At 37.1% G+C, this 22,244-nt stretch overlaps 1 protein-coding gene across 1 annotated transcript in view; it reads left to right on the forward strand.

Moving 5' to 3' along the window:
• LOC135203462 (uncharacterized) overlaps positions 1–22,244 on the forward strand; it is an 84,702-nt gene that overhangs the window by 16,547 nt on the left and 45,911 nt on the right. Inside the window, 1 exon segment of the mRNA XM_064233187.1 lies at positions 13,999–14,083. Within this exon segment, the coding sequence (XP_064089257.1) occupies positions 14,008–14,083 (76 nt within the window). The 5' untranslated portion in view covers positions 13,999–14,007.

The following is a 22,244-nucleotide window of genomic DNA, read 5'->3' on the forward strand; positions in this document are numbered from 1 at the left end:
TATTCAAAAGCAATTAAAAGTAACTCTCTCTCTCTATCTCTCTCTCTCTCTTGTATTCTGTCTTTAAGGAATGACAAACTAATGCATTCTTCATTCATTGTTTAAATCAAAGTAATTCTCTCTCTCTCTACCTATCTATCTTTAAAGAACGAAAAACTAATACACTTTTCATACATTATTTATAATCGGTTAAAAGTAATTCTCTCTCTCTCTCTCTCTCTCTCTCTCGTTTCTTCTGTTTCTCTCGCTCTCTCTCTCTTTACAAAGCAACAGCTACTAGCATAATACACACACACACACACACACACACACACACACCACACACATATATATATATATATATATATATATATATATATATATATGTGTGTGTGTGTGTGTGTGTGTGTGTGTGTGTGGTGTGTGTGTATGTGTTGTATACATACAGCATACATAAATCATTAATATGCCGCGCAATCCTGACTTCATAGTCTCACTAAAAGACAGAACAGAAAAACCCGCTATGTAACAGCGTAATACCAGGAGCTATCTCACCATTGCAACATTTTGCAAAGCCATTACGAAACTGTTTCGACTTTTTTTTTTACGAAACACGAATGTTCCAGAGAAACCTAAAGGTTTGATGTATTCGTCACGTATTGTATGAAATACGTTGCATGAATTTGATACATTAGCTTTCAATTTATGAATTTATGTCGCCTGGTTATTTTTTCTGTCCAGTGACCTAGAGATCTTTAGATATATATATATATATATATATATATATATATATATATATATATATATATATGGTAATGTCAGAAGTATGTTGCATAATGCAAATGCTACTTCTTGTCCTCTGCCACCTTTGTCAAGGTTGCAATCTGCTGCAAGCTTTGGCATCTCCTCCTATGTCACTCCTCTTTGCCCAGTGTTCTGTAAGCATTTATCAAACGTACCTATGTCACATCTCTTTAGATTGTGGTCTCGGGACCTTTTTAAGCCTTTGTCAATGATCTGCAAGCCTTTATCAAGTATTTGTTTGTCACCTCTCTTCAGATTATGGTCTATGAGCCTTTGCCATGCTTTTTAAGCCTTTGTCAATGGTCTGCAAGCCTTTATCAAGTATTTGTTTGTCACCTCTCTTCAGATTATGGTCTATGAGCCTTTGCCATGCTTTTTAAGCCTTTGTCAATGGTCTGCAAGCCTTTGTCAATCGTTTCTTTATAACTCTCTCTTCAGATTATGGGCTAGGAATCTTTGTCATTTTTTTTAATACTTTGTCAATGATCTGCAAGCCTTTATCAATTGTTTGTTTGTCACCTCTCTTCGGATTATGGTCTAGGAACCTTTGTCATGCTTTTTAAGCCTTTGTCAATGATCTGCAAGCCTTTGTCAATATTTGTTTGTCACCTCTCTTCATGGTCTTGTTTTTTATTTTATAAAAAAAATGAATAATTCCTCCTTACTCTCAAATATTTCTCGATTATTCAGTCGATTCACAACAGCAGAAATAACATAAAACAAATGAAGAATCTATAACAGATTGCCAAACATAATATATCCTGCAAAACAATATGAATAATTATCTTCATGCCTGTGTTATTCAAGAATGAATAATCTTTTACATCCATTCATTCCTCCAATGTTCAATTCGTTCAGGAGAACGAAAATAAAAACAGATGAAGGATCTATCACAAAATGGCGAACAGAAGCAGAGAACAAGAGAACACCACAAGGACAGAAGGGGAAAGTTGAAAAGTAAAATGAAAATAAAAAATGCTGTACTCATTCAAGCCTCACTTTCTCTCCCCAACACCCAACTTCCGCCGTTTAATTCGGGAAACAGCAGCAGAAACAGCAGTAGAAAAAGCGATAACAAAAAATAGCAGAAACAGCAATAGCAAAACAGCAGTGACACGAATCATTTCACAGCAACTTAACGGCCGAGACGAGTTCCCAGTCAACATAACCTTGGTGTGTTTTTGACTGTATGATTTACGTTTCTGTCACTTCGGGCGATTTCAAAATGCCGGCGTTTCAGTTCGGGGATTCTGAAGGCCGAAGATGCATGCTCTTGTGGAATAGCTTTTTCTTTTTATATACAAAGGGCGTTGATTCCACGGAGGCGTCGAAGAACAAGAAGAAGAAGAAGAAGCAACGCTGGTTTTTAGAGATTTTGTTTTGTGTAAGAAAGGGTTGCCTCAAGGTGCGCTTCTTGGGTTACCACAGGTTCTTGATGGCCCTCTCTCTCTCTCTCTCCACAGAAATACAAATGTCTGGTCACTGTATATATATATATATATATATATATATATATATATATATATTATATATATATATATATATATATATATATATATAGAGAGAGAGAGAGAGAGAGAGAGAGAGAGCTTTGTATCTCTGTATAGAGGAAGAGAAACCTTCTGCATATATATATATATATATATATATATATATATATATATATGTATATATATATATATATATATATATATATATATATATACAGAAATATAGAAGACTTGTCACTCTATACATAGAAATACAGAATTCTTCTCTCTATGCATAGAAATACGGAATTCTTGTCTCCCTGTATATAAAAATACAGGACTCTTGTCTCATCTGTATATAGAAATACAGAAGGTTTGCCTCATTTTGTACAGAAATACAGTAGGCTTGTCTCTCCCTATACATAAATACATAAGTCTTGTCTCTGTACAGAAATACAGAGGCTTATCTCTCTCTCTCTCTCTCTCTCTCTCTCTCTCTCTCTCTCTCTCTCTCTCTCTCTCTCTCTCTCACACAAGTCTTGCCTCCCTCTCTAAAGAATTACAGTAGGCTTGTCTCTCCCTAAACATAAATACAGAGATACAGACTGTATTTCCTTGAGATTGGAGCTTACGAGCGCGCCTGCGAAGGGGGAACTCAATCGCAATTCGCAAAATTGCAAACATTGCAATCTGAAACTCGGGCCACTAGGAAGGTCAACTTGGACATAGCCCAGTCTTCTATGGAATACGACGTCAGTAAAAACACTAGCATGTCTGGGAAGGCACACTTGCCTTAATCTAGGCCATGACGGTATACAGATATAGAGTGGTGACTTTTTTTTTAGGTGTTTCAAAGCGTCCGCCATCTTGGAACTCCCATTCAGTGATGACCTTGCGTCGTAGTATTTCAAGTGACGGTCTGGTAATCGTAGAGTTTTCGCGCGGAGAGAGAGAGAGAGAGAGAGAGAGAGAGAGAGAGAGAGAGAGAGAGAGAGAGAGAGAGAGAGAGCCGAATTCTCTCATCAAAAACAATTTTTCTAATGCTCAGTTTTCTCATAATACTGTCTTTATTTGTCCTCTTTACTTTGGTAAAAATTTCACCCACCCTCTCTCTCTCTCTCTCTCTCTCTCTCTCTCTCTCCTCCTCAATGGCGTCACGTGACGACACCAATGTAACACTCTCTCAATATGGCGTAAGACCAGCCATTTGCATGTCGAACACAAAAAAACAACTGTCAACATCCCATTCATTTCTCTCTCTCTCTCTCTCTCTCTCTCTCTCTCTCTCTCTCTCTCTCTCTCTCTCTCTCTCTCTCTCTCCAGAAGGTACACCGTTTCATTTATGCTAAATCAAACTACGTATCCTCATTTGAGGTAAAGAGTATGATTTTGAAATAGTCAACGAATCACAACCAACACTGAATGAACTCGTGTCCGAAATATGAAATATTTTCGGTTGTAACAACACCAATAACAACAGTTATAAGAGCTATAATTGATTGTTCTGAAAATAATTCACGTAGACATAAAGACCTGGGTCCTTCAAGTTGCAAAAACAAATATATAAACAGAAAAAAAACTTCTAAATGAATAACAAATATATAAAAATGGACACAAATCATTATTGATTTTTAATATGTTTATATTTATACGAAAATGTAAAATTTAAGATAATTACTCTACAAAAGAAGGATATATGTTAATGCAAGTAATGCTGACTCAAAATATGGTGTTGGTAATATCGTTTCAGTACAACTCAAGTTGTTATAAAAATTAAACCAATATTTTGGTTGTTGTTATAACAAGCATTCAATAAGAGCCAAGTATCAAGTTGTTATAAAAATTAAATCGAATATTACGGTTGTTATTTTAGCAGGCATTCAAGAACAACCAAACTTCGAGTTATTATAAAAATAAAATATTTTGATTGTTATTTTAGCAATCATTCAAGAAAAAATATCATGATATATTTCTTTAATTACACTCGTAAAAACCAAACCATTATTTTGGTTATTGAAGCAAGCATTCAAAATGTTTCAAAAACTAACTTTTGGAACTTTGGAACTGTGAACCAAATCAGACTGTATTCACTATTATTTTTGAGGAGGTCGCAAATCTCTACGGGATTTCCACGCAACATTTCATTACCTCGACGCTACCCGGAAATGTTTTGTGTATTTTGGGGGTACCTGGGCTAATTTAGAGGACCCACGAGGTGCAAACGTGTTAATATTAACATTATCTTGTGGTATCTGGACTAAATCAAACGACCCACAGGGTACAAACGTTTTCATATTGACATAAAACAATCTTAAAAAAATTTTCAAAGTAAACATTAGTCTTGTATGTCACGTGATCATTATTTAACTTAATATTTATTTTTAACCGAAAGAGGGAAAAAGTTAAGTATTGACTTCTGTGTTAATTAGAAAACTTTGTACGTTTGTGTGGTTTCTGGAGAGAGAGAGAGAGAGAGAGAGAGAGAGAGAGAGAGAGAGAGAGAGAAACAAAGCCTGCCCCATTTCTCTTTTAAATATTGTTCACGAAGCTCAAAAGCATTCACTTTCACTGAATACGCCTAAATGAGCTACCCTCTCCCCCACCCCTTTCTCTCTCTCTCTCTCTCTCTCTCTCTCTCTCTCTCTCTCTCTCTCTCTCTCTCTCTCTCTCTCTCTCTCTAAATGGTGGGCCATTCACAGCATTATGACGAAACAATGACCATTTCATTTTACAGTGTTTCTCTCTTAGGAATGATTCGGTGTGTCCATTTTTCGAGAATAGAATACCTTTGCGTCATGAGTTCATTTATTTATTTATATTTTTTTCGATGTGAGAGGCTGAAAGTATGTTTGGAAAGTGTGTGGGGTTAATGCATGTATATATATATATATATATATATATATATATATATATATATATATATATATATATATATATATATATATATGTATATATATATATATTATATATAATATGTAATAGTACTAGGTTTAGGTTCAGGTAATAAAAAATGGGAAATTACTTGAAATCAAGGAACTTTTATGAGTAGTTACTTTTAAGTGTCGGTTTTAAGAAAATATAAGTGCGTACTTGAAGAAGATTTAAGTATTAGTAGAATGGTGGGGTTAAATTAATAAGATTTCGAGAATTTCAGTAAAATAGGAACTTATATATATATATATATATATATCCTATTTATTGAATTTCTCTAAATCCTATTAATTAAACTCACCATTCTACTAATACTTTAATTTTCTTCAGGTAAGCACTTATATATTCTTAAAACCGACACTATGCTCTTGTCTCAAGAGTCCTTCATATCTTCTGAAAATCTTTCCAGACAAACTAATACCAATTAATAGCCACTAATAATACCTAATAGCAACGAATAGCCACCTTCTCTCGCCCACACTGGAATCTCCAGAAACCATAAACCATGAAACCAAACCTTCCTTAAGTGTCTTTAAACCAAACACGACCATTATCTGGGCCCTTAAACCAGAAGGAATTTGAAAATCTGATGGGGAAGGCGACGATTATAGGTCTAGTGAAAACTCTTACGAAAGGAGCGATAGACCGAGGAAAACGTGAGTAGGTCTAGTTGAAGCTCTTAGGAAAATCGCAATAGTACGGGAATACATAGGTCACTTAGGCTTAGTATAAGTCTCTTAAAGTCTTAGGAATGACGGAAACAACATTAAAGTCTTACTTACAGCGCTAGAAAGGCGACAATAAGTACTTAAAGCTGGCTAAGAGCGGGAAACAATAAGTCTTACTTTAAAAGCTCGGAAATGCGACAATAAGTCTACTTAAAGCTCTTGATGGAAAACAATGGAAGTCTACGTAGGCTCTTAATAGGCTACTTAAAAGTAGCACAATAGTCTTACTTAAAGTCTTAGGAAAAGCGACACTAAGTTCTACTAAAGTCTAAACTAGAGCTCTTAGGAAATGCGATTCTTAAATACTCTATTAAGCTCTTAGGAAATGACAATAAGTCTCTTAAAGCTCTTAGGGGGAAAAGCGACAATAAGTCTTATAAAGGCTCTTCAAGGAAAGCGGACCATAAGTCTACTTAAAGTCTTAGGGGGGAAACTTAAGAAAGGCGACAATAAGGTCTACTTTAAAGCTTTAAAGTGAAAGTGACAATAAGTCTACTTAAAGGCTCTTAAAGGAATGCGACAATGTGTAATACTTTAAAGCTTTAGGAAAGCGACAGAAGTTCTAAACTTTAAAAGCTCTTAAAGCGAAACAAAAAGGTCTACCTTTAAAGCTCGTTAAGGGAAACGAAATAAGGTTCTATTTTAAAGCCTTCTTCGGAAAGCGACAATAAGTCTACTTAAAGCTCTTAGGAAAAGGACATAAGTCTACTTTAAAGCTCTAGGAAAGCGACCATAGGTTCTCTAACTTTAAAGCTCTTAGGAAAGTGACAATAAGTCTACTTAAAGCTCTTAGGAAAAGCGACAATAAGTCTACTTAAAGCTCTTAGGAAAGCGACAATAAGTCTACTTAAAGCTCTTAGGAAAGTGACAATAAGTCTACTTAAAGCTCTTAGGAAAGTGGACAATAAGTCTTAACTTAAAGCTCTTATAGGGAAATGCGCAAAAGTCTAACTTAAAGGCTCTTAGGGGAAAGCGACACAAGAAGTTCTAAACTTAAAGCCTTCTTAGGAAACGACAATAAGCTACTTAAAAGCTCGTTAAGGAAAACGACAATTAGGTCTACTTAAAGCGCTTAGGAAAAGAGACAAGAAGTCTACTTAAAGATCTTAGGAAAGTGACACAATACAGGTCTTACTTAAAAGCTCTTAAAGAATGCGACAATTAAAAGTCTTAAATTAAAAGCTCTTAGGAAAGCGGGACAAGGAAGTCGACTTAAATCTTCTTAAAGAAAGCGACAATAAGGTCTTAACTGAAAAGCTCGTAGGAAAACCGGTGGAACAATAGGTCTATTTTAAACAGGCTCTTCGGAAAGCGACAATAAGGTGCTCTCAAAACTTAAAGGCTCTAGGAAAATGGACAATAAGGTCTTACTTTCAAAGCTCTTAGGCAAAGGCGGACAATAGGTCTACTTAAAGCTCTTAGGGAAAAACGTGACAAATAAGGTCTACTTAAAGGCTCTTAGGAAAACGACCAATAAGGTCTACTTAAAAGCTCTAAGAAAGCGACATCAGTCTTCTAAAGCTCTTGAGGGAAAAAGGCGACCAATAAGTCTACTTAAAAGCTCTTAGGAAAGGGACAATAAGTCTACTTTAAAGCTCTTAAGGGGAATGCGCAATAAGTCTTAAACTATAAGCTCTTTAGGAAAAGCGAAACAAGAAGGTCTAACTTAAAGCTCTGAGAAAGCGGGACAATTAAAGTCTACTTAAAAGGTGTAAATGGAAAACGACAATTAAGGGTTACTTAAAGCGCTTAAAAGGAAAGGCCGGACAAGAAGTCTACATAAAAGGCTCTAAGAAAGCGGGGACAAAATAGGTCTTAACTTAAAAAGCTCTTAGGAAAGCGGGGTGGGAAACAATAAGTCTACGTTAAAGCTTCTTAAGTAAAGCGGGACAATAAGTCTATTTAAAAAAGCTCTTAGGAAAGTGACCAATAAGGTATACCTTAAAGCCTCTTTAGGAAATGCGGACAATAAGTTACAAAAGCTCTAGGAAGCGACAAAGAAGCTTAAACTTAAAAAGCTCTTAGGAAAGCGCAATTTAAAAGTCTAACTAAATCTAAGTAGGAAACTACAATTAGGCTATTTAAAGCTCTTAGGGAAAGCGACAATACCAGGTCTAACTTAAAGCTCTTAGGAAAGGGACATTAAAGGTCCTACTTAAAGGCGCTTAAAGGAAAGTTGACAATTAAGTCTTACTTAAAGCTCTTAGGAAAGCGCAATAAGTCTAACTTAAACGCTTCTTAAGGAAGCGACAATAAGTCTACTTAAAGCTGCTTTAGGAAAGCGGACAATAAGTCTTAACTTAAAAGGCTCTTAGAAAGTGACAATTAAAGTCTACTTAAAGGCTCTTAAAGGGAATGCGGACAAATAAGTCTGACCTTAAAGCTCTTAGGAAAGCGACAAGGAAGTACTTAAAGCTTCTTAAAGAAAAAGTGTACAATAAGTCTTACTTAAAGCAAACTCTTAGGCAAGGCGCAAATAAGTCTAACTTAAAGCTTTAGGAAAGCGACAATAATCTAAACTTAAAGCTCTTAGGAAAGTGGACAATAAGTTCTACTTAAAGATCTTAAAGGAAATGCGACAATACGTCTATTAAAGGCTAAATTAGGGAAAGCGACCAAGAAGTTCTACCTTAAAGGCTCTTAGAAAGCGACAATTAAAGGTCACTTTAAAAGCTTCTTAGGAAAGCGACAAGAAAGTCTAACTCAAAGCTCTTAGAAAGCGGACAAATTAAAGTTACTTAAAAGCTCTTAAGGAAAAGGCGGACAATAGGTCTAACTTAAAGCTATTAGGGGAAAGCGACCAATTTAATTATACTTAAAGGCTCTTGGAAAGTGACAATAAGTTCTACTTAAACCCGTAGGAAAAAAGGACAATAGGTCTATTTAAAGCTAGGAAGCGACAATAAGTCTACTTAAAGCTCTTAGGAAAGCGACAATAAGGTCTTACTAAAGCTAAAGGGAAAATTATTAAGGTTCTAAACTTAAAGATAGGAAAGCGACAATAAGTCTATTAAAGCTCTTAGGAAGCGCCAATAAAGTCTTACTTAAAAGCTTTAGGAAAGCGGACAATAAAGGTTCTACTTTAAAGCTCTTAGGAAAGTGACAATAACAGCTCTACTTTCTCAAAGCTCTTCAGGAAATATAGCGACAATAAGTCTTACTTAAAGCTCTTAACGAAAGCGACAACTAAGTCTACATTAAAGCTCCTTGAGGAAATAGACGACTAAATTTCAAGTCAACTTAAAGCTTCTTAAATGAAAGCTTGAACAATTTAACGTTCTAAACTTAATAAGCCTAGAGTAATGCGAACAATAAGTCTAAACTTAAAGACTCTTTTAGCGAAAGCGACAAAGTCTACTTAAAGGCTCTTAAAAGAAACGCTGATCCAATTACAAGGATCTCCTACTTTAAATACAGCTCTTAGGAAACACGCCACAACATAGGAATCAACCTTAATAAGCTTTCCGCTTTAGGGAACAGCTTCGAAACATATGAGTCTACTTAAACGGCTTAAATCTTAGAAAGCGACCAATAGGTCTACTTAAAGCTCTTTATGTGGAAAGCTGAGGCAAGATTCCAAGATCTACTTAAAGCTCTTAGGAAATAAGCGACAATTAAGTCTTCAACATTGTAAAGCTCTTAGGAAAGAGTGACAATAAGTCAACTTAAAAGCTCTTAAGGAATTTGCGACAATAAAGTTCTACTTAAAGGCTCTTAAAGGAAAGCGACAAAGAAGCTAACTTAAAGCTCTTAAAAGCGACAATTAAAGTCTTACTTAAACGGCTCGTAAAGGAAATACGACAATAAAGGTCTATTTAAAGCTCTTAGGAAAGCGACAATAAAAGTCCACTCTACAGGCGAACTTCTCTTAGCGACCAAAGCCGAACAATCATGTATCTTATTAAAGCTTCTTAGGAAGAATGGACAATTAAGTCAACTTAAATCTCTTAGGAAACGTCAGGCATAACTTAACTTAACCAGCTCCATTCAGGGAACGAGCACGACAATTAAGTCTACTTGTAAAGCTTTCTTCAGGCGGAAATGGCAGACAATTGAAGAGTTCTACTTATAAATCAGCTCTTAGAAGTAAAGACCGATAGGAGTGCACAATAATCACTTATATAATACCCTTCAGGAAATGTCGACAAGAAAGATCAACTTAAAAGCCTTCTTTAAAGCGAAAGCGATAAGGAAGTCTTACTTCGGCCTAAACAGCTCTTTAGGAGTGGCGAACAGCCGACAATAAGTCTACTTAAAGTCTCTTAGGCAAGAGCACGACAATAAGCTCATTAACCTTAGAGCTCTCTAAGAAACGCTGAACCAATCAATTCTACTGTAAGCTCTTAGGACACAGTTTGAAACACATCTTAAGTCCTACTTAAAGGCTCTAAACTAGGAATGCGGACAATAAGTCTACTGTAAATAGCTCTTACGCGAAACGACAAGATTGAAAGTCTACTTAAGGAAAGCCTCTTAAGAATAGCCGGAACAATAAGTCTACCTTAAAGTCTCCTTAGCGATAAAGTACGACAAGAAAAGTTTCATAGGCTTTAAAGCTCTTAGAAAGCGAACAAGAAAATCTTCTACCATTTAAGCATACCTTATGGAAACCAGTTCGAAACATCAAAGTCTCATTACCTTATAAATGGCCGGTTCAAAGGGAGGAAAGACACAATATGTCGTATCTAAAAAGCTCTATAATTGGAAACTGGTACAATTTAAGTTCTAACTTAAAAGCTCTTGTTAGGCGAAAATACAGGCTACAATAGGCTTACTAATACCTTAAAGGCTCCTTAGTGACTTAAGTGACAATCTGCACATGTCTAGCTTATAATAGGCTCTTAAAAGGAAATGCCGACCAATATAGTCTACTAAGGCTCTAGCAGAAAGCGACCATTTAAAGTCTACTTAAAGGCTCTAAAGGAAAGCGACAATTAAGTCTACTTAAAAGCCTTTAGGAAGAGTGACAATTAAGGTTAAACTTAAAGCCTCTTAGGAAAGCGAAACAATAAGGTTATCTACCTTAAAGCTTTAGGCGAAAGCGACAATAAAGTCTTACTTAAAGGCTCTTTAAGGAAAGCGACAATAAGTCTTGCTTTAAAGCTCTTAAGGAAAGCGACAACGTTAGGGATCTACTTAAAAGCTCTTAGGGAAAGCGACAATAAGGTCTACTTAAAAGCTCTTAGAAGCGATAATAGGTCTACTTATAAAGTAAGGAAAAAACGACAAATAGGTCTATTTAAAGCCTCTTAAAGGAAAGCGACAATAACGCTATACCATCTCACACGCTCTCAGGAAAAGCGACCATAAGTCTACTTAAAAGCTCTTAGGAAAGTGGCCAATAAGTTCTACTTTAAGCTCTAGGAAGCGCACAATAAGTCTACTTAAAGCTCTTAGGAAAGCGACAATAAGTCCTACTTAAAGGCTCTAGGAAAGCGACCATACAGCTCCTCACTATAGATTATCACGGAAAGTGAACACTAAGTCTAACCTTAAAGCTCTTAGAAAGCGACAATAAGTCTACTTAAAGCTCTTAGGAAAGCGACAATAAGTCTACTTAAAGCTCTTAGGAAAGCGACAATAAGTCTACTTAAAGCTCTTAGGAAAGCGACAATAAGTCTACTTAAAGCTCTTAGGAAAGCGACAATAATTCTACTTAAAGCTCTTAGGAAAGCGACAATAAGTCTACTTAAAGCTCTTAGGAAAGCGACAATAAGTCTACTTAAAGCTCTTAGGAAAGCGACAATAAGTCTACTTAAAGCTCTTAGAAAGCGACAATAAGTCTACTTAAAGCTCTTAGGAAAGCGACAATAAGTCTACTTAAAGCTCTTAGGAAAGCGACAATAAGTCTACTTAAAGCTCTTAGGAAAGCGACAATCTTCTAAGTCTAGAGCTTAAAGCTCTTAGGTAAACTGCTCTTAGAAAGCGACAATAAGTCTACTTAAAGCTCTTAGGAAAGCGACAATAAGTCTACTTAAAGCTCTTAGGAAAGCGACAATAGGTCTACTTAAAGCTCTTAGGAAAGCGACAATAGGTCTACTTAAAGCTCTTAGGGAAACGACAATGGCTGTAGACTCATCTTGGGAAAGCGACAATAGGTCTACTTAAAGCTCTTAGGCAAGCGACAATAGGTCTAGTTATAGCTTTTATGAAGCCACAATAGGCCTAGACTCATCTTAGGAAAACGAGCAACAGGTCTAGATAAAACTCTAAAAAAACGAGCAATAGGTCTAGTTAACGCTCTTAGGTAAACGAGCAGTAGGCCTACTTAGCCTACTTAGCTCTAGTAAAAGCTCTTAGGAAAGCGACAATAGGCCTAGACTCATCTTAGCAAAACGAACAATAGGCCTACCCTCGGCCCTCACGTCAAAAAACGCTAAACTAATTATATAATCGAATATCCAAAACCAAACACGGAACCATTATATCTGTAATATGAACATTTTACGAAACTAGAGAAAGATATTTCCAAAGCTCTTGAGATGGCTTAGCCGAAGCTCTCTTACGGGATTCGCTCCACCGGTCAGAGGAACCGTGGAACCAGTGGGCGTTGTAAATTGGGGGGGGTGGTTGGAAGGGATGGAGCGGTTTGGGGGTTCGGGGAAGGGGGAGCATTTTTTTGGGGGGACGAAACGTAAACTTTTCTGGGATGGAAAGGTGATGTCGTATGTAGCAACAGGCAGTTGCGTTATGGAGGAAAGGGTGTGTGTGTGAGTGTTTATTTGTGTGTGTGTGTGTGTGTGTGTGCGTGTATGTGTGGTATGGGGAAACAAGTCTATAGAGGGCGGCTTACGGTAATTATAGGTCAGGAAGGAAGATAGAAAGGAAGGAAGACAGGATGATGACGGCTACGTCACCTCCCTTCCCGTTTGTTAGGCGCAATGTCGACAAAAGTGTCAAAAAGCCAACGGTAAATGCCTCTCTCTCTCTCTCTCTCTCTCTCTCTCTCTCTCTCTCTCTCTCTGTGTGTGTGTGTGTGTGTGTGTGTGTGTGTGTATGTCCAGCCTCCACCAACGGGGAAAGGATGATTTGACAAAAGAGGGGAACTTTGAGCGCCCCGCCCTCGACACCCAACACGTCGAAGGGCGCCAGCCAATCACCGGAGGGCTTCCTGAGCGATCTGCTCTCGAAACTAGGACGCCCATTGGTCAAAACGCCCGCCCTCTCACGCCCTCCCTCCCGGCAGCTACGGAATTCGCAAAACGACGGATCGTTTGTCACGCCGAAGGATACGTGCATATGAGTCTAGGTCCACAAGGGCGAATCTGGCGCCGCTTCGACCGGAACTATCGGCCTAAGAGGAGAGTTGGTGCGGCGTTTTTGGACGCCTGACCACTTCGTATAGGGGCGAGATTACGATTTCCAACGGTTGGTTGCTTCCACTGTAACGGCGAGAGAGAGAGAGAGAGAGAGAGAGAGAGTGAGAGAGAATGTAACGTGTGGTGGTCTAATGGCCCGTGCGACATACGACGGACACGCAGTTGACATGGTATTCCCGCTGAGGCAACAGTGATCTGGTAGTCAGTGGGGGAAGGGTGAACACAAAAAAGACCTGGTGGAGAGACTTGTAGAGAGAAAGACCTGGAAAAGACCTGTTTCTTTAGGAAATAAAGAGACAGAGCGAGAGAGAGCGAGAAAAAATAGCTTTTTGGTTTTGGTTTACTAGTACTAGGCAAAGCTTCAACTCACGACAGCTCTTGGTCTCAGGAATAAGGATTCAAGTGTAACGGATAATATCTATAGATACGATTGCTGGAGTCTTTGAGAGAGAGAATTCTGGAGCCAAGAAGACGAAAAATACGGCGAAGCAGAGTAAATTAACCACCGAGATTTCGCGCGCGAAAACAATAAGTAAACAAAAGATTTTGGCGCGAAAAAACGTAAACAAACCGAAGATTTTAGCGCCAAAAAATAAAATAAAAAAGACTAAGAGGCTCTAGACCGAGTCGCCTTTGAAAAAAAAATACCTTTTCATAAACGAACCCCCTCCCCCTCCAAAGAAACCATACAAATCGCTGACCAACGAATTTTGTTAAGTGAGAATGTCGAATTGAATTCGGCTAACGATGTCCTATCTCCGTTGACAGAGCTGAAAGATGCCCAGTCGTATCCGAGCGACCAGCATGTTTAATGCCGTGGCCATAGTCTCTGCCCTGCACCTGCTCTCTGAGGGTGAGTTGATTGTCAGTTTGTTTTTTTACTTTTTTCCTCTAGTTTTTTCCATGAAATGTTAAGCTTCCTTCCCCTTCGTAGGCCTATTCCAGACAGTTTCCCTTAAAAACAATAAGCTTCCGTCCCTTTATAAGCCTATGCCAGACGCTTTCCTTCAAGCTTTAAGTTTCCTTCCCTTTATAGGTTTATTTCAGACACTTTCCCTTAAGTATTAAGCTTTATTTAGCTTTCTCTCCCTTCATAGGCCTATTCCAGACAGTTTCCCTTAAGTATTAAGGTTTATGTAGCTTACTTTCTCTTCATAGGCCTATTTCAGACACTTTCTTTAAGTTTTAAGCTTTATTTAGCTTCCTTTCCCTTCATAGGCGTAGTCCACACACTTTCCCTTAAATATTAAGCTTTATTAAACTTCATTTCCCTTCATAGGCCTATTCCAGGAACTTTCCCTTAAGTATAAAGCTTCCTTCCCCTTCATAGACCTATTCCAGACACTTTTCCTTAAGTATTAAGCTTTATTTAGCTTCCTTTCCCTTTATAGGTGGACACTTTTCCTTAAGTATAAAGCTTTATCTAGCTTCCTTCCCCTTCATAGGCCTATTCCATACACATACACACACACACACCTTCCCTCTGGACTGTCCTTTTCTGAATCAAAACTTTAGTTACTTTACCTTTCACTGCTTTAATTTTCTCTCACTTTCTAATCTTAAAGTTGCTTGTTTGCTATTTGACTTTCTGTGGTAAGTTTCTCTCCTACTTCCCTTTCCCCTCCTTTCGCTCTCTAATCTCAAGCTTTCTCTCCTTTTGGGATCTGTCCCAGACTCTCCTTTCTTTTAGAAAGGACCTGTAGATGACTGATTTCTATTAGAAAGCACTGTGTAGATGACTTTAGCTTTGTTCTGTGCTGAGACGAATCTGAGCAACATTTCTTGGTGTTGTTATAAGGTTTAATCTATCTATTATTTTCTTTGTAAGTGTAAATAGTTAATTTAAGTAGATTATTATCTTCAATGTCTTTCTAATATCTTTATAAACATTAAACTGTGTTCTCTCATTTGCTTGTGTTAGTTTTAGTGAAAAATTATTTTATTATTATTCTCCTGAATTACTGAGACATTCTTCCAAATTGCTTTCGCTTATGGTCTAAAACTTTAAATATTAATTTGACTTTCTTTTTCTATAACTATAAATAATACTGAGGGAATGCCTTGGACATTCTTGGTCAGGTCAGGTAGGGTGCGGCTAAAAATGATCTTGTTTTAGAGAAGATTGGGTCATATTTATAGATTTTTTATTTACAAAATATTAAACAGTTTTCACTATGATTATAAATCACATACGCGCACACGCGCGCGCGCACACACACACACACACACACACACACACACATATATATATTATATAATATATATATATAATATATATTTATATATATATATAATATAATTATAATATCTATATATATATATATATATATATATAATATATATATATTTAATATATAATATATTTATAGAATATAATATATTAATATATTTTATTATATATAGTATAATCTTTTTATATATATATATATATATATATATATATATATATATATATATATATTAAAAATATATATAATATAAAAATAAAAAAACATAAACAGCCAACCTACACATACAAACTACACATTAAAAGTTCCTCAATATTCGAATTATATAAATAAAAAATACATATATATTACCCTCATTACTAATACCAGGAATTATGAACCTTTTCATTATAATCCCTTGACATAAATATTATCAATTATCAGATCCCTATTATATAATCTAATTAAATCCCTAGGATTTAAACCGAAGTTAAAATTCAAAACTAAACACTTGATATTTAACGTTAAATTGCGAGAGGAATTTTAATCTAAGTTGTGTTACAATTCGACATCATTCTTCAAAAATAATCAGTGGCATACCACAGGGCCAACTACTTTACCCTCACCGTTTTCCTAAAGGACATTCATGGCTTCAGGCCCTCGTTTTGTCCAGCATTTCTCCTGATTCAGGGATTTTGGCTTTTCACAGATATTCTTTCATTGTTAAACTTTCCATACAAATCGTTGGCAGCCATATTTGATTCTTTCTGAAGCCATTATACGCTTTTTTTCTAGGTTATACATTTATACACTGGGAATTAACCACAAATAATTATACAAACACACATGAAATAGTAATCATTATCAATACATACATATATACGTGCATATGTCAAATTCATTGGATGCATAAAACCCCATACATATATACACTTATAATAATTTACACGTACATTTATTCATGTTTCACATACAAAAAATAACTATACATGAAATATACATTGAATTGTAATTATTGACATCATACATAGTACATATAATCATACATATATCAAATCCGCTGGATGCATAAACCTCCTATACATACATACATACATACATACATACATACATACATACATAAACCCCAATATCTCACAACCCATTTCACAGGACCATATCATCATATCAGCGGGACAGAATGGGTCCAGCTGACAATATCCAGGTTAACGCACCCCCACCCCCGTCCCAATTGCATTCCTCTCACCTGTCGAGTACACCTGACCGGTCCCCAAGTACCACCAGGTACCACCAGGTACCCCCTGGGGAGACTGGAATTGAATGGGAATATTTTAGATGAAACGAAGTCTATATTTTTGTTCCAGAGGGGTGTATTGGAATGAGAGAGAGAGAGAGTCAATTGAGGTGCATGTATGTATGTATCTATGTGAGAGAGAGAGAGAGAGAGAGAAAAGAGTCAGAAGAGTCTTGTATGTGTTTCTGTACGTGAGACAGAGAGAGAGAGAGATAATAAAGTCAAAAAGAGGCTTGTTTGAAAGAAGAAGAGGAAGAAGAACGAGAACAACAAGGAGAGAGAGAGAGAGAGAGAGAGATTGCAGGGAGAGGAGAGAGAGCGAGAGAGAGAGAGAGAGAGAGAGAGAGAGAGAGAGAGAGAGATCAAGAGTGACCTCCTTTCCTGAAAATATAAAAATAAAAAGATGAAAAAAAAAAATTTTTCGCTTTCATCAAAAGCACCAAACGCATCATGTCATCAAAGGCCAAAACAAAAAGTTAAGAAAAATCATCTTTTAAGCTTCAAAGAGCAGTAGCTTATTTTTTTACAAAGTTGGGTTTGATTAGAAACACCAGAAGGACTAAGAATTAGTCTCTCTCTCTCTCTCTCTCTCTCTCTCTCTCTCTCTCTCTCTCTCTACATAGACTCGAGGAACAGGCAGAGAAATGTACAGAATGCTCAAAGACAACATTCCACTTTATTGCATCTTCTCACCTCTCTCTCCCTAATTATCCTACTCTCTCCCTCTTCCCCCTTCTCCTACTCCCTCTCTTACCCCGCCCCCCCATCTCCCTCTTCTAATTACTTTTCCCCCCAAATTTAGACCCAAAAGAAGTAAAAATAGTAAAATTAAAAGTGGGCGTCCATTATTCACTCGAGGTTGTGCAAATCCTGAAATTCCAGGCGTTTGAAACTGATTTCTTTAGAGAGAGAGAGAGAGAGAGAGAGAGAGATAACTAAATAAGCATTTGACAAATCTGTGCACACACACACACACACATTCACATCCACGACTAAGTGTTTCAGTAACACTCTGAAAAATATAGAAAGGGAATTAATTCACCTGTCGTAAACGTAATTAAATAATAAAAATTCAAACATGCTTTAGTCTTCCGTCTGTCTACTTATTCCTTCCTTTTATTCTTCGTTCCTCTCTCATATTTTCTCTCTAGCATTTATTTTCGAGTGATGAGATGTAAATCATTTTGGTGCACATGTCTCGAAATGTTCCACGTCAATCCTGTGGGTCTAGTTACAAGGTAACGGAACTATCATGATATATATATATATATATATATATATATATAATATTATATATATATATATATAGTATATATAATATATGTATATGCAGCTGTGTGTGTTCTCTCTCTCTCTCTCTCTCTCTCTCTCTCTCTCTCTCTCTCTCTGAGTGTGTGTGTGTGTTTACATATATACATATATTTCCCCTAAACAACAACAACAAAATTTAACCATTAAAACTTGATAAACCACAAGTTAACAGATCTATGATGCTGCACATATATGAAGCCCTCTCTCTCTCTCTCTCTCTCTCTCTCTCTCTCTCTCTCTCTCTCTCTCTCTCTCTCTCTCTCTTCCCCCAAGCAACAGCAGCAACAAATTCCAGTCATTAAAACTTGATAAACCACAAGTTTGGAATTACGAAGAAATATCTGAGCTGTGTTCACGAGCTATTTTCCTTCCTCAAGTCAAAAAAAAAAAGTTGTAATAAACGAGTAACTCTATTAGCATCAGGACCAATAGCAGCTAGAATAATGATAGTGATGATAGACTGGGTGATGATAATGATGATAATGATAATAATGGTGATAGGAAAATATGATGATTTCACGTTGCCAATCTTCTGATAGTCGTCAAGATGATATTAGCTAGCAGTCATGCTTTATAAAATTATCTAAATTGTAGCGATAGGAATAATGATTCTCTCTCTCTCTCTCTCTCTCTCTCTCTCTCTCTCTCTCTCTCTCTCTCTCTCTCTCCTGCAACGGATTCCAACAGACTGGAGACAAATGAACACGTGTTTTCAACACGAGAAAAAGAGAGAGAGAGAGATTGGTGCAATATTCAAGCAGTATGTACATATATATATATCATCTTAAGACAGATCTTGGTGTTGAAACTTAACCCAAGCGTAGAATTACAACACTGGAACTCGTCCGTGCATATAAGGAATATTATTTGACCATCGAACCAAATATATTTATTCGAATGTCAGTGGAGAGAGAGAGAGAGAGAGAGAGAATTACAGCCTTAACCCATACGTAAACATCCACTACTTATAAACAAGGGAGGGAGAAGATTCTCCAGATACTAGGAAAAAATCTCCAGGTACTAGGATACATACCCCAGGTACCGTACTAGGGATAATGCCACCCGTTACTAGAGGAAAATTCCTCAGATACTAACAAAAATTCCACCAGGTACTAGGGATAATTCCCCCAGGTACCAGGGAAAATTCCCTACCTTACTCTTTAAGGGTGAATGACAATGTTGAATAAAGAAAAAAAACAGCAATTATCTGGAGGTAAATATTAGTCCATTGAACCGTTTCTCGCGTAACAAAGGAGAGTAGAATGAATAAGGAACTGTTATCATTGTACGTTTGTGCTCTCTCTCTCTCTCTCTCTCTCTCTCTCTCTCTCTCTCTCTCTCTCTCTCTCTCTACTGTGTTTCATAGACATATCAATGAAGAATAAAATAATAAAAAATTAGAATGAAAAGTAAAAAATATAAAAAGAGACTGGAAAGAGAGAGAGAGAGAGAGAGAGAGAGAGAGAGAGAGAGAGAGAGAGAGAAAGAGGAGGTTGACGTATTTGGGTGTGGGGGCTCGAGGGGAAGGAAGGAAGTACCGATATGGGCGTAGGCGTGGGTTCCCAAACATCCCAGAGGAAATACAGTTTAATAGAGCACTTGTGAATGCATGCCACCTCTCTCTCTCTCTCTCTCTCTCTCTCTCTCTCTCTCTCTCTCTTTCCAGTCTCTTTTTATATTTTTTACTTTTCATTCTAATTTCTTATTATTTTATTCTTGTTATTTTGTTATACTCTCTCTCTCTCTCTCTCTCTCTCTCTCTCTCTCTCTCTCTCTCTCTCTCTATATATATATATATATATATATATATAATACTTTTTACTTTTCATTGTAACTAATTCATTATTCTATTTTTTAACTTTGTTATTCTCTCCCTCTCTCTCTCTCTCTCTCTCTCTCTCTCTCTCTCTCTCTCTCTACGTTTATTTCATATACCTGTTCTTTACTTCGTCGTTCGCTCACCTTTTGAGAGAGAGAGAGAGAGAGAATACCTACCATCCTATATTCAGGACGAATCAGAAACAGGAAAAAAATGTAAACAAAACAATTAAGAGAAATTTCTCTTTTGTGCAATACGGATATAAGCGAGAGACCACGCACCACCGCCTCTTCGTTTCCCCCTTCACCGTTATTTCAGGTTCGCGTAACAGAGAATAAAAAAACCTGTTATTTTCACCGTTTGATGCCAATGTCTGTGTTTATATGTGGGACGATTATTATGATGATGACGTGTGATGTTCGGCTGGGCTATTGTTATTGTAATTGTTTTCATTTTTTTTTTATCATTGCTGGGGTTACGATAGGGGTGGTTTAGGGGGTCTGACACATATAGGGCAGATTTAGATGGATAGATAGCTGTGCGAGAGAGAGAGAGAGAGAGAGAGAGAGAGAGAGAGAGAGAGGAACTATTTCTGGCTCGCGAAAAAAAATTCGTCATATGTGTTTTGTGTGTCATAGACCTTTCTGGTGGTGATTCGTTTCTGGTGCCAGTGAACTCTCTCTCTCTCTCTCTCTCTCTCTCTCTTGCTTTTATAACTCTTGTTGGTAGCAGCATGGTATTCGTCACAAATGGAAGGAGTAATTTCTTCTTCTTCTTCTTAATAGTAATAATAATAATTTTCTCTCTCTCTCTCTCTCTCTCTCTCTCTCTCTCTCTCTCTCTCTCTCTCTCTCTCTTACAATTCTTACTGTTAGCAGAATGTTATTCGTAACAAAATGAATGTGCGTTTTCGAAGAATTCTCCTAAATAATAATAATAATAATAATTATCCTCATCTCTCTCTCTCTCTCTCTCTCTCTCTCTCTCTCTCTCTCTCTCTCGAACGCTTGACTAGATTTTTATGAACTGGGGAGAAACTGGCGTGACAGAATAGAAGGTCAACAGCTCATCTTTCGATAAGTCAGATCAATTTTGAGAAAAAAAAGATTGCCTTTACAATTTGTAGAAATAATGTCGTCGCAAAATTGAAGGTCAGAGATCAGAATAATATTTTCAAACATCTATTTTGACGCAAAAAAAACTCTCTGTAAACTTTGCAAAATAATGGCGTCTCAAATTTGAAAGTCTAAAAATATAAAAAATCTTAAAAATTCCTCTTAAATAAATCAAGGGCTTATTATCAATCTTAAATCCCTTTTGAAACTAAAATTGCTTTTAAAATTTGCAAATATTGGCGTCACAGAATTGAATGTCGGGAAATCGAGGAATAAAATATATATGAAAAAAATCCTTTCACAAATTATAAAAAAATATTATGAAGTGTTCCTCAATTATTGGTGACATTCGCCATGACTGAAAATGTATCCCACTGAGATGAGATTACAAGGTTAGAAGATGACGCAATCTCCGTGAGAAGGAGGGAGGGAAAGAGAGGGGGTGGGGGTCGGGGGTTAGGGGAGGTGGCGCTACTACTGTGCAGGAAGAGCTACCTCTCAGAGGTACCTCGTGGAGAGGTTAAAACTGAGCCTACAACACAGAAGGACGAGAATATAGATGTCTCTAGGAGTATGAGAAAGGGCGCTTCACAGAGGTTAAATGAACTGCCTCTCGAAACGAGAAGGGAAAAGGTACCTCTTGGAGGTAACTCGTGGAGGTTAAGTGAGCTAAAAACACAGAACAAAAATGCATTTACATGAATGCATTTACCTCTTAGTGTCGTTGGGAAAGGGTATACCTCATAAGAGGTTAAATGGGACTGCCTCCCGGGATGAGAGTTGAGAGGTACCTCTGAGCTGAGAGGAGGGGGAGGGGGAGGGTGTGGATACTGGGGTTGGGGGAAGGAAGGGGAAGGGTTGGAGGGAGAGTGAAGGTTAAAGGTAATGACTGGATGTATTTCAGAGCACAACAAAAAAATCAATTTAGATGCTTTTGAGGCCTTGACAGGGTCGATTTCGACACGAGGGTGTGAGAAACAGCTTGTCAGTGAGTGAGAGAGAGAGAGAGAGAGAGAGAGAGAGAGAGAGAGAGAGATTAACCTAGTTTCCTCTTCGTAATAGAACTCTTCCTGTTCCTTTCTCAAAATGATTTCTAATGAGTTTTATTGGACGATTTTGAAAGTTAAGACCTCTTTTCAACCTGCAAAAACGTGGTGTTCATTACCTTGACTGCATACGAAAGGAAGGAAAAACCCTTCAGTGGGACTGGAAGGATACAGAAGGATGCATCCTGGTCTTTAGAGGGTTCCTTTAGAGGGCCTGTGCTG

Source organism: Macrobrachium nipponense, chromosome 36 (genome assembly GCF_015104395.2).
Source record: "Macrobrachium nipponense isolate FS-2020 chromosome 36, ASM1510439v2, whole genome shotgun sequence".
Classification (NCBI taxonomy): Eukaryota; Metazoa; Arthropoda; class Malacostraca; order Decapoda; family Palaemonidae; genus Macrobrachium; species Macrobrachium nipponense.